This window comes from Leptonotus elevatus, chromosome 2, assembly GCF_054856555.1.
Source record: "Leptonotus elevatus isolate MCC_2025b chromosome 2, RoL_Lele_1.0, whole genome shotgun sequence".
Classification (NCBI taxonomy): Eukaryota; Metazoa; Chordata; class Actinopteri; order Syngnathiformes; family Syngnathidae; genus Leptonotus; species Leptonotus elevatus.
In genome coordinates this window covers 38,164,594-38,177,346 of record NC_141240.1, presented here as the reverse complement: position 1 = coordinate 38,177,346, position 12,753 = coordinate 38,164,594, and the positions used below count along the sequence as shown (strand labels likewise).

At 40.5% G+C, this 12,753-nt stretch overlaps 1 protein-coding gene across 5 annotated transcripts in view; it reads left to right on the top strand.

Annotated features, from left to right (window-relative positions):
* LOC147179908 (sodium-driven chloride bicarbonate exchanger-like) overlaps positions 1-12,753 on the top strand; it is a 31,901-nt gene that overhangs the window by 8,088 nt on the left and 11,060 nt on the right. For 4 of the 5 annotated variants that reach the window (XM_086068253.1, XM_086068248.1, XM_086068251.1 and 1 more), the window contains 9 exons: positions 6,605-6,686; positions 8,904-9,047; positions 9,141-9,282; positions 9,769-9,929; positions 10,180-10,368; positions 10,680-10,768; positions 11,761-11,918; positions 12,012-12,099; positions 12,347-12,493. In XM_086068253.1, coding sequence (XP_085924379.1) covers positions 6,605-6,686; positions 8,904-9,047; positions 9,141-9,282; positions 9,769-9,929; positions 10,180-10,368; positions 10,680-10,768; positions 11,761-11,918; positions 12,012-12,099; positions 12,347-12,493 — 1,200 coding nt within the window. The remainder of the gene's footprint in view (positions 1-6,604; positions 6,687-8,903; positions 9,048-9,140; positions 9,283-9,768; positions 9,930-10,179; positions 10,369-10,679; positions 10,769-11,760; positions 11,919-12,011; positions 12,100-12,346; positions 12,494-12,753) is intronic. The other variant, XM_086068249.1, reaches the window with a different exon arrangement.

Sequence of the window (12,753 nt, the reverse complement as noted above, 5' to 3'; positions counted from 1 at the left end):
CTAGCCTTGTGTGCTTGTATATGTGCAAGTATCATGACCTTCAGGGGAGGAACATGACATTGGGCATATTCTGGAATCATTCCTACCAGGGAAAAGCGACATTATTTTCTTTGTGAAGGCAGGAAATTTGCTTCAGCTCTTGCAATAGATGATATTATATTGTGCCAGTGGTCATAATGCTGTGGCCGATTGTCACGTAATAATTCTTCTGGAGTGCTGATGGACTGTACATACAGAAACACGTGAGCACGTCTCTTTATCACGCTTGGTCGCATGTCCACCCCTCCTCCACCTCATCCATGCCGACGACCCCTGCAGTCTTGGTTGCATGCTCCCTGTTCTTCCCTGAAGCCTGCGTCACACAGCACAACTTGTGAAATTCATGATTTCGTCTCCTCTACTTTTCCATACTACTTCTTTTAATCATTTAAAGTCTGTCAGATTTTACTCCGGTATCATTGACGGCTATAAATAGAAACAGAGGCCTGCTGGGTGGATATTTTGGCTCATCGTTGCATAATCGTGGTAATGAAATGTTTATTTATATTTGGATTTTTGGGTAGGAAACAGAGGTACACACGGAACATATTAGATCACGGATGAGAAGTGTAACTGCATCACGCTTGAGGCGTATGCTGCTCTGGCAACATTTGATTGAACGCCTTCAGATATTTTGTAGTTCATTTAAGCTCTTGCAGAACTCTGAACACGATTCATGTATCTTAACTACATGATTGCTACTCGCTACAATTGGAAGGATTACTTTGCAATTATGTATTGTAGCAAACCTGCATTTGTGTAATGTGGATTGTTGTTTGATTGTTTTGTTTTTTGTGTAAAATTGCCACACACTAGAGGCACCACTGCTAATTTGTTGAGTGATGCGTCTGTGGTGTTCAAGCTATAATTGTCATTGCAGAGTGGTAAAATCTGTAAACTAGTCCATTAGTTGGATCCTAATATACATATACGTAGTGTAGCTGTTTTGGAGAAACTCTTCGAAGAACTCCATTTACGACATCTATTTACATTCAGACAGTATTCCACATGAACATGGTTTTCACAAATCATACTTTCCATAAGCTTCCCCTTAAATCGTCACCTAAAGCCGTAGTCTTTGACTCAACATGGTTTGTATATGAACTGAATCAGGTATACGGACAACCGGTTAACCTCTGTGTGTCTGTTTGCAGCTTGAACTCTTGAGCCTGGACCATATTATCAAATATATATTTTTTTGTTGTATTTGGCCTGCTTTTAGCCTTCTCCATAAGACAATTTTGCCCCCAAAACGTACCCCTTTTTAATCAACATTTGATGAATAGCTTTTACTTGCTAAGCGCTGCTTTGCGCATTAAGCATGTTAGCATCAATGGCGCCACGTTTATACAGTGATAATTGACAATGATACAGAGCAGGGCAAAAATTGAACAATAACTAATGGGGGATAATAAGATGAGATCAGAAAATGTTGTACATCACAGTAGTGTGTTTTCTAGTTTGGTGCTGATCTGGTTAAAGATTCATAAGCGCATTTTTTTTTCATGGTGCTAACTGCTAAGCTAGCTATTTGGATGTTAATATTAGTTGCACATGCATTTGTTATGAATGTCAGCACCACTTATCACATAGCTGTCAGGTTTCTAATTAAATTTGCAGGTCACCATCAGAGTTGTTTATAAATGTTTAATGTCTACTTTCCTTACTTAGCTACATAAAAGGAAAAGGAAAAACAGACGCAGTACAGTTCAACATTCGCTACACATTTTACAGGTCTTTACCAATGTTGTAGTCATGTGATGTAAATGTGAGGCAAGCCTTTGTGTATTTTTTTGGACAAACGTCATCATGCCAGTGTCATCCTAGTTGAGTGGCTGAGTCATGAGCATTAAGCTTAATTGAGGCGTGTGAGGGCTGCAGCTCTTCGGTTGGCGTTCCGTGTTCTTCTGCAACTTCCGGAATGAGTCGTCGTCGCACTCTAGGAGTCATTTTGGTTGTCCCACCAATTCTGGGAAGGTTCACCACTGTTCCCAGTTTTCTCCATTTGCGATTGTGGTTCACTGCTGTCCCATAGCCTTGGAAATAATTGTGTCACTTTTTCAAGGCTGGTAGATTTCAATCACGATGTCTTTTATTTGTTTTTGAATTTATTTACAGTCGAGGATGCGTTTCTTCATCAGATTTTGTAGCCTAGTTCATGTTGTGTGACAGGTATTTTTAAATGACTTCTTGAGTAAACAAATCTTGTAGGAATCTTGCTTTGGTGTGACCAAGGAAATTGAGCTCTGCTTTTCCAAAAATTGGGGTTAGTCAACCCATGATTTAAGAAGGGGGAGAATTTTTTTCCCACCTTCATAGAGATACGAGATTTATTTTCCTGTAATAAATAAATCATCATTTAGAAACTGCACTTGTATTTACTTAGTGTATTTTCTGTGTGATATTAAAATTGGCCTCATGAGCTAAAACATTTAAGTGTAATACATATGGAGAAAAAACCCTGAAATCAAATCAATAATTTTTACAGTTCTATAAGATTCTGTCTAATTGGAATTTGTAAGGAATCACCATCTGTGTGCATGTCTACGATTTGTTTACTTGCACTGATAAGGTCTCATTGAACATTGAACGGCAGTGAATCAGCTTGAGCTTGCCGCGTCTGTTCGCTAAACCCTTTTGATCTCATTGCTCATCATCCACGCGCTCGTCCGTGTGTGAGAGAGTGACGTTGCACCATTTCACTTGGCCGTTAATCTTTGCGGATGAACGTCAGATGCTCAGAAAGTGCCACCCTAAGGTTGTCACGATGTACTGCATGTGTACTTATTTTGTTTTCATCAAGCTGAAGTACAATGTTGATTGGTGTTTGACCTTTGACCCCAACACTTTGCATTAGATGAACATTTAAAGTTTAGTCCCTATGTCCTAGATATACAATATTATGCATTTTATCACAAGTTGAAATAGTTCCCATGTGTCTTAACTCATTAACTCCCAGCCATTTTCACAGAAGCAATCCCCTTCACTCCCGGCTGTTTTACTGGATTTTGACTGATTTTGCAAGGCCCACAGAATATTATTTTATTGCTATAAAAACATGGAACCTACCAAAAGAAAGATTCAAGCCTCTTCTTTCATCAGGAAAAAAGTATATTTTTATCTGTTTGCGTTTTGCAGAAGTTAGCATTACAATATAGCTAAGTTTCATCATTATTCACAAATCTATTTAGAATTGTGAGTAATTGAGTTTTTTTTTTCAACATGGCCCTGGTTCATCTTCATTGCTCTGCTACCACCTGCTGGCCGTTTGTGTAATAACTACCATTTCGTCAACAGTTCTTTGTAGTTGAGCGTCTGCATCAAAGCCTTCTCCTTCTGTATGCTCTAGCATAAAAATCAACATTAAAAAAGATATAAATACGTCTTTGGGACACTTAAAACATTTAAAATATGTTTTGGGGAGCAAATGAGTAACATGCTTTCATCAAAATACTGCAAAAGTAAAGAACTGTAGATGCAGTATTCATGCTTTGCATTTCTTGCCTTGCTGGAATTAGCTTGTATTTGGGGCAGATCTGTCTCATTCAGTGAGCTCGGCCTCATCCTGCCCTTGCTCGGCCAACGGCGAGGCTGGGTTTCGTTAAATGGTCAAGCGGGCTGGATCTCGCCATTGTGTCCCTGCCGGCGTTTTGCCGTCTCTTCTTCCGCCTCGCTCGACAGCGAGAGTTCGCGGCGGTCGGCTGCTTGCGTCTATTATTGTATAGCCCAAAGTGTGGGAAAAAAATGAGCGCCAAGACAATAAAAGCATTTTTGGCGCACATGGAACAACGCCAAACATAAAACATAACATGAAAAAAGATGTCATAGCTTGTCACAAGTTGCTGCTGGCTCTTGAAAAGGCGTGAAGTGAGGAGGCAGGGGGCATTTTTGAGGCATCTGATGTGACTCTGAAATGAGGATTTTTGGGGGTGGGGGGTGGTATTGCTTGCAGACAGTCTCATCCATCCAGTAGGGTTTGGAAATTCATCCAAATGTACTCGTGATTTTGACTTCTCATGATCTTACAAACGTCATTCATTCATTCATTTTCCGAACTGCTTATCCTCACTCGGCAAGCTTTATCTTAAAACATCTCCAGTCGTGATGCTAAAGTCAATGTAAAATCCCATTGGCATGCTAAAGGTAAATTAGCATCGCCTACATATACCATGACATGTAGGAACACATACAGACAAGTAATACAACAATACTCAAAGGTACATATTATATTATATCTTAATCTGTGAAAAACAAGTTACCTGTATATTAACAATATTTAAGCGCAACTTTGTTTTTCTGTTCTGTGTCGCAATCGGAATCCGCCAAGCACATGGCTTTCCAAATAGAAGCATTTGTTAATCAGCGTTTAAAAATATATATATTACGTTTAACTCTTTGATCGCCAAAAACGTTTAATAACGTTTAGTAAAATCCAAATGAGTGCTGCCAAAGACGTTAAAAGACGTTCACTATGGTTTTTTTGTTTGTTTTTTAAACGGGTGGAGGAAAGCCTTGGCAAGCTGCGCGGAAAGTATCAAGCAGGTCGAGTTAGTATAATGACTATTTTTGGGCACTAGATGGCAGCGATGACTCTCTTTGGACAAGATCGGGTAGGCGTCAGTAGAAGACGTGAGGCGGAGCTAGAGCGTTGAGGGGAGAATGACTGAGGAGGCGAAAATGGCGACCGGTTGCAAGCAGCTCACGCTTGAGCATTTTTTTCAAAGACGAAAAGCATCGACCAATGCTAAAGAGCACATTGATGATGATGATGGTGACTCCGAGGTTGACGCCGAAGTTGGAAGCGTTGACGCGGCGGCTTCGATCGCGTCGTAAAGCCTCACCGGCTAGCGATGCTAACGGCGGAAAACGAGCACTTCTGCACAGGCGGACGTTCAATCGGACGATGAAGTGTACCCCGAGTCCAATGCATATTCATCGGAGGAGTGGGTACAGTCTGATCACGGAGAAGACACTGGTTCTGGACTACGATGCCACCATGAATGGAGTGGATAAGATGGATCAGAACATCTACCACCCGGTATAGGAACCAAAGGACATGAGGAAGCCAGACGTAACACCAGGTCACCGTATCATGATCCTGAGAGTAGACTTGATGACAACATGGCCAAACACACACTGCAGTATATACCTGCTACTTCCCGGAGAAAAAGGCCGGCAAGAAAGTGAACGCGAAGGGGCAATCGCAGTGAAACTAATCTGTGGTGCAAATCCTGCTGCGTCCCCTTGCACGCAGGGGAGTTTTACACAATATACCTCACAAAAAGAAAAACTGTGTGAACACATCCACACAATTGTAAATAGTACCACGGTTGCACACATTTGTAAATAGTTTGCCAAATTGTTTTTGTCAAATTGTTACGCTGTTGAATGTAAATAAACATATTTTGCTATCAAAAAACACTTTTTCATTGTTGGTGGTAGTGTTTTACAGAAGTAAAGCACTGTTTAGATGTTTGTGGCATCATTCATGGAAAAAAAAGGTGTCAAAATCCCTAGAGTGCATGAAATAATATCGTTTCACTAAAAGCTTGATTTCTCCGTATTTTGTTTCAAAACAGAGCATTTGGATGAAACTAACCTATTTTCTATTGTTGATTACTGAAGAACGGAATAAGGTAGAAACAAAGTTTTTTTTTCTGATGAAAGATGAGAGTTCAATCTTTCATTCGGTAGTATCTGTGTCTCCATAGTACAAACACAACATTTTCTGTGGACCTTGAAAGATCAGTCAAAATGCTTAAATCAGCTGGCACCCACACATCCTCTTTTCTGAAAATGCTTGGCAGTCAAAGAGTTAAGGGACATGAATATATTTTCAATAGCGTTTATCCCATCCATGGTCGCAGGGGGCTGGAGCCTATCCCAGCTGGCTTCAGGCAAAAGGTGGACTACAACCTGAACTGGTTGCCATTCAGTCGCAGGGCACATATCGAGATGGACAACCTTTTGTCGTTTCGAAGTTAGGTGGGCTAGCACAGTACATGGCTGGCTTGTTTCAAAGCCCAAAAACGATTTATTCGCCACTTCCAGAGCAGCAACGACTAGCTAGGTCTGACTATGCTAAACACAAAGCTATCTAACTGTGGTGCATATCTGAATGTTTCAGTGAACAGGCCTCATCCTGCCATCATTCAAATTCGATCAGATTTTGGATATTGTTTTGCTATAGTTGTATTTCAATTTAAATATCTAACATTTGATGGCTGTGTTGCCTACTTTGCTTAATTTTCTGTCCTTGTACAACACACATGCTAACAATCAGACCGATGGCTTTTTTCAGAGGTGATGAAGAGCAATGCTTTTCAAAGCATAACTAAACGTGTAGGATGACCTTGAGCAGGAGAAAGCAGCTTTCAAATACTGTATTCTAATTGGCTGGCTTTGTTGTTATGTCTACAGCTAGTGGTGCAGAGTTTCACTCTTTGGGTGCAGTTTCGGACATATCTTCGCACATTCTAAGAAGAGTGTAAGGTTGAAAAATGGTGGATTTTTGATTATGTACAATTCCAATTGAGCCCTGAACGTCTGTGCCTGTTTGTGTCAGAGAACTGATGAGGAAGCAGTGGTGGACCGCGGCGGAACCCGCTCCATGCTGAACACCAACTTTGAGAAGGAAGAACTAGAAGGTAACAATTCTGTCACTGTTCTTCATTCGTTGAAGCACATGCTAAGTTTGTGAGTCAAGGTTTTGTACACTGTTTGCCTTTGTACTGCATGTTTGAAGTAAATGTGTCAGTCGATCGATCAATCAATCAAAAATGCTAGCATGAACAAAACATGTGCCTTGGACATGTATGGGGTATTGAACTGATGGCCGTGACAAATGGTGCTACACGTTTTGCAGCACCAACCATTCGTGTTCAAATATCTGTTGCTGAAAGGGTAACGAGACTGCCACCGACTGTAGTTGCTAATGGTTAGCCTATGGAGTTTCCCATTGTATGTTAGCATTCAGGTAGCGGTGGCTACGTGAGTGATTTCCATAAACAATGTGTAATTCTCTTTGTTTTATGTTCATTTTGAAAATAAAATTTAGCTGAGAGTGTCAATAAGCAGCTTGAAGCCTCTCTTTTGAAGAATATATATTAATCTTATCTGCCAAACTGCCACTTGTTGTGAAGTGATTTAGTCACTTGTTAACATACAACACTCGTATCTCAAATTTGCGTTGGCAAGTCAAAGCAAAAAAATTAAAATCAGCCGATCGACAGCTCGTATCTCGAAAAACTCATGAATTGGGTTACTCGTATCTCAAGGTACACTGTACACTTTATCAGTACCGCCACATTCTGGGATAAAATTGGGTATGTTTGAAATCTATGATGCAGATCGATTTGATTTTACTGGAAACTGTGACACCTCATATGGTGCAGGAGGCAAGAACAGGGCATTCACAGTTCTCTGATCACTCAGCTGAGGACCAGGGAAGGGTGGAGGGTTGGGGGTGTGCAGCGCTGGCCGGTCAGCTCGAATGCAGTAAAAAAGAGGAGACAGTCAGCTCGGATTATCTTCACTCCAACCTTGTGCATGCATGCTCAAGTTCTGCACGCACAAGTGTGGCAGCTAAAATGTGGGGAAAGCTTTCTGGAGGTGCCATTGTTTGGTCTGCAGGCAGGGTAAAAAGCAGAATGTCCGACAAGACCAAACAGTCCTATTTTGATCAGCTCCAAATGGGATATGTTCATAGGCAACCACATCTTCTATTGACTTATTAACATGTAATGGATGTTCAGTGAGAAATTACAAAAGAAAGAAAGAAAGAAAAAGGACTAAATATAAATAGAGTTTGCTTGGTCTGTGCCTCAACTGCCAACAAAGTTTAGTGGAGATTGTTTAGGCACTTGATGCGTAATTCCAGGCTTCTAAAAATGTTTGATAAAAAAAAAAAAAGTTCAGATAGTTTAGATCATTTATAGATGAGGTAAAATAAATAAATGAATAAATACATAAATAAATAAAACGTGTATGTAAATATTTACTAAATTTTATTTTAATGTTGAAATAATCTCACTTTAAATGTTATTTTTATACCAAATTCAATCTAACTTAACGAGTTAACATTTTTTTAAATAGAGGTAAACATTGTTTTAAAGGGTTATGTGATTTTTGTATTTTATTACTGTAATGCTATTTACAATACATCAAATATCAAATTATTTAGAATAAATTAATATAAATCAATACAAATTAATAAATACATTTTAATTGTCTAGTTTTAGTAAAATATAATAATGCAACCAATGAAGTAGTTTATTTTCATGCTTATTTTTTAATTATTTATTATTAACTTGATTTGATTTTTTTGTTTTTATTTTAATCATTTTACTGTATTATCCACAACAAATCAACTATTTAAGCAATGGATAGTTCAACAAAAATGCTGCCATTTATGTAGATATACAACAAAATGACACTCACAGGCATGTATATTTTCTATCTTCTACAAAAAACGAATAATATTACTTCAGGTACTGATACACTTACAGTAGTTGTGAAAGTCTTCTTCATTTTTGTCTGCATGACTGTATTATACTGCACCCCAGTGGCCAAGTTGTGCAAACCAGCAGGAATGTAGTGAATTAATCATGATGCACAAATTGTTGAATTCTTAACATTATATTACCATATCTTTATATAAATGACAGTATAGTCCTGTTTTCATATTAAATACACATTTTTAACGATGATTTAAACTTTTTTGGGGGGGTGCACTTGAACAGAGTAATGACATATTAAAATTCCAGTGAATGTTCCAGTGCAAGAGAACTCCATTACTAAAATACTTCTCCTCAAACGTCTGCAGTTGGTATATGAATTTTTCCCCCCTCTTTTTTTGACTCCAGGTCACCGTACTCTGTACATTGGAGTACATGTTCCTCTGGGTCGGAGATCACATCGCCGCCACCGTCACCACGGCCACAGACATAGGAAGCGGTCCAAGGAGAGGGACTCCACGGCCGACGACGGACGAGAATCTCCCTCACATAGTCAGTGTTCTTCCATCCGTTGCATTTGCATGTGGCCGCTGACACACTGTAGCTGCAGTTTAAGCAGAAATCAAAGTTTGTCCTTTGCTGCAGCAGACACGCCAGCCCAGAGGGTGCAGTTCCTGTTGGGGACAGAGGATGGCGATGAGGAGCACATCCCGCATGCCCTGTTCACCGAGCTGGACGAAATCTGCCTCAGGGAGGGGGAGGATGCAGAATGGAAGGAGACTGCCAGGTGGGTCTGTTTTTGTTGCACCACATCACCATACTTTTGTCATCCCAAGAGACCTTTTTCATAATGTTTGTAAACAATGGGCGCCGGGGTACTTCTGGATGGCAGAAAAGCTGACTTTAACTTGGAAAACTATGACAAACGTGTTGTCTGGGGTTGCATCAGATGGACATTCAACATTTTGATTAATTAAAAAATCAAATCAAATCTAAATCAATTAGGGATGGGTGAGTACAGATACCAGGTATTTGTAATGGGCCTTACAGTATTTCAACATATTGAAGGCTGCTGATACCAGCCACCAATACTTCAGGAGCTCTCTTGTGGCTGTTCTACTATCATTAGTCAATGACATGCATGGCTGACAATGTGTGAAGTGCATCCGTCTCCATCTTCTCATATGCTAATTAAGATGCAATGTCTAAGTATGCAGTACTGTATTGGTTTATAATGTTTACATTGATGAGTCCATTTTTGCTATGTGTGTAGGTGGCTGAAGTTTGAGGAGGACGTCGAGGATGGTGGCGAGCGTTGGAGTAAGCCCTACGTGGCCACACTGTCTCTACACAGTCTTTTTGAGCTGCGCAGCTGCATTATGAATGGCACGGTGATGCTGGACATGAGGGCAAATTCGCTGGAGGAGATTGCAGGTAAAACAGTTTTTCAAAACCAATCGATGTGATTCTCCGAATCATTTTCTTCTAGCCACTTGATCATTTGATTTCTAATTTACAAACTCATTTTTTAACTGTTTCTTGTCCGCGTATAACCCCTACATATTCGCTATTTATATAGACAATTGTTTCATCAATTTGTCATCAATCTGCCCTACATTACGAATTGACAATACCTTAAGAATACAGGAAAGCAAAACCAAGCCCAGCTTGCTCTGCTTTTCAGATATGGTCCTGGATCAGCACGAAGCGTCCGGCGCACTGGGTCAGGATGCCAGGAGGAGGATCCGCGAGGCCCTGCTCAAGCAGCATCACCACCAGAACCACAAGAAGCTTGCCAACCGCATCCCGATTGTCCGCTCCTTTGCAGACATTGGCAAGAAGCAATCCGAGCCTCATTCCATGGATAAGAATGGTGAGTATGTGTTAGCCAAACTAACTAATGAGATCCAGTGCACTGTAACAATTAGTCCGACTTAGTGACTTAGCTTGTCTGATAATTTTTTTTTTTATAATAATAATCACAGCAACACTGTGTCACCCCCCCCCCCCCACCCCCACATTGGCTATTACAATGCCATTAAAAGTGTTGTGCCAAAAACGCTTAGCTCTACTATTTTCATTTTCATTACACAAACAACTTAAGAATCTTTTTTTCCCCATTCTTTCCATCATGATCTTTTTCTCATCATTTTGGTCGACCTGACATCAGTGTTTTGTTGACAGGCCAAACAGTTTCATCTCAGTCCCAGTCGGCCAGCACCGAGGGCAAACAGGACGTCAGCAGAGAAAACAGCGCTGTCGACTTCAGCAAGGTGAGCCACCGCTGGTTTTGCTGTTTATCTGCGGAACGTGAGACCGGGTCAAATTATTGATTTAAGATTGGGTACCGTGTGGAATGGGGAACTTTTTCAGCTTATCCTGGGAAACTGGACAGCATGTAACTGTAGGACTAACTTATTTACATAAGAGCCTAATCGGTGACGTGGTTATAGTTCTCTGTTGTAGTTTTTAAGTACTGGGATTTTAGCATTTGATTAGGATTTTCATAAGCATGGCCAAGACCATACTTATTTAGTTAGCTACGTTATATATTTTAAGTTTATATTCTACTGTTCTACATTAAACTATACACACTGTTGCCAAAGGGAATTTATAAATAACATTGTTCTCAGTATAGACCCTTGTGGGACCCCATTGCTAACTTAAGTTTCCACAGAACATTTCCCTGTTAATATTCATAAATGTTTCACAATGTTTTAAGTTGGACTTGTATAAATACAGAAACTTTGTCCAGTACTTTCACAAGTGTCTTGTCAGTGATTATAATAAATTCCAAATTGTGGCTCCAAATGCCACAAATAAGTTACTTTTGTAGCTTTTTCTCAAAAATGGTGAGGATAAAAAGACTAGGGAAATACTAAATAGACTACAGCCATCCAGTAAGCCATCCATTTTATCTATCATGTATTCTATTACAGCTAGAGGTGCCAGATGGTTAGCAGCAGGCAGGTATGTGATCCACTATGTTATTCTGCGACCCCCCAAAAAAACCTGCTGAAAGGTCAGCGCTTCAACAGTTTATGATATCAGTATCATTGCTTGGTGATCAAAAGGAAAATTGTAGAAATGAAAACAATAATATGGTAAACCATACCATGGTGTTTCTGGAAGATCAGTTGCCAAGCATCTCATCTGTTTCCCGACATCACAACACCAAAGCCCCATAGGCACATATTCCCATAACATCAAAGTCCTTAATTCAGTTTTGCCTTATTCATTCCCTCTGCTGTTTTCTGTTTGTTAGATTGACCTTCACTTCATGAAGAAGATCCCACCCGGCGCAGAGGCCTCCAATGTCCTGGTTGGGGAGTTGGAGTTTCTCGACCGTCCCCTGGTGGCCTTCGTCCGCCTGGCACCCGCCGTGCTGCTCAGCGGCCTGGCCGAGGTTCCCATCACCACCAGGTTACTCCCGCTGACCTTTATGTTTCTTCTTGGAAAGATGATCTAGCACACTCCCTGACTGTGTCCTCCATGTACTCCATGTGCATTTCACAGGTTTCTTTTCATCCTGCTTGGGCCACTAGGAAAAGGTCCGCAGTACCATGAAATTGGACGGTCTATTGCAACCCTGATGACCGACGAGGTGAGGTTTTGTTCCAGGCAATATGGAAGCAGCAATAATGACAGATTCTGTTGCTTCCTTGAGCTCAAGCTGTCCTTTGAAATCTGCCAAAAAAGTAAGCTCCAGAGGGATGAACGCACGCACGCTATGATGAGCATCAGGATTTCCCACAGTGCATCTATTATTAATGCCAGATGTTGCTTTTCCACCCCCGGGATGAACTTAAATAGAAGCTTTTGGATACCAACCAAATTTTTTACCTCTCCAGGTTTTCCACGATGTGGCCTATAAAGCCAAAGACAGAAATGACCTTGTGGCTGGTATTGATGAGTTTTTGGACCAGGTGACAGTCTTACCCCCTGGAGAGTGGGATCCCTCCATCAGAATAGAACCTCCCAAAAATGTGCCCTCTCAGGTAAACTCACACTCTCGCAAAAATGATGCCAGAACTTTTGCTTTTACCCATAAGGAGTTTGGTTTGTGTGTTAGTTAGTAGGATTGCATACAGTTTGAAGTACACCAGCATTTCCTAACCTTTATTGGGCCAAGGCACATGTTTTACATGAGAGAAAAAAATCTCGCCGCGCACAATCAAATGTAGAATGTCCATAAAATTGGATACACAGGCCATCAAGAGAAAGAGCATTTACTTGTTCTGCCTGTCACTATATGTTG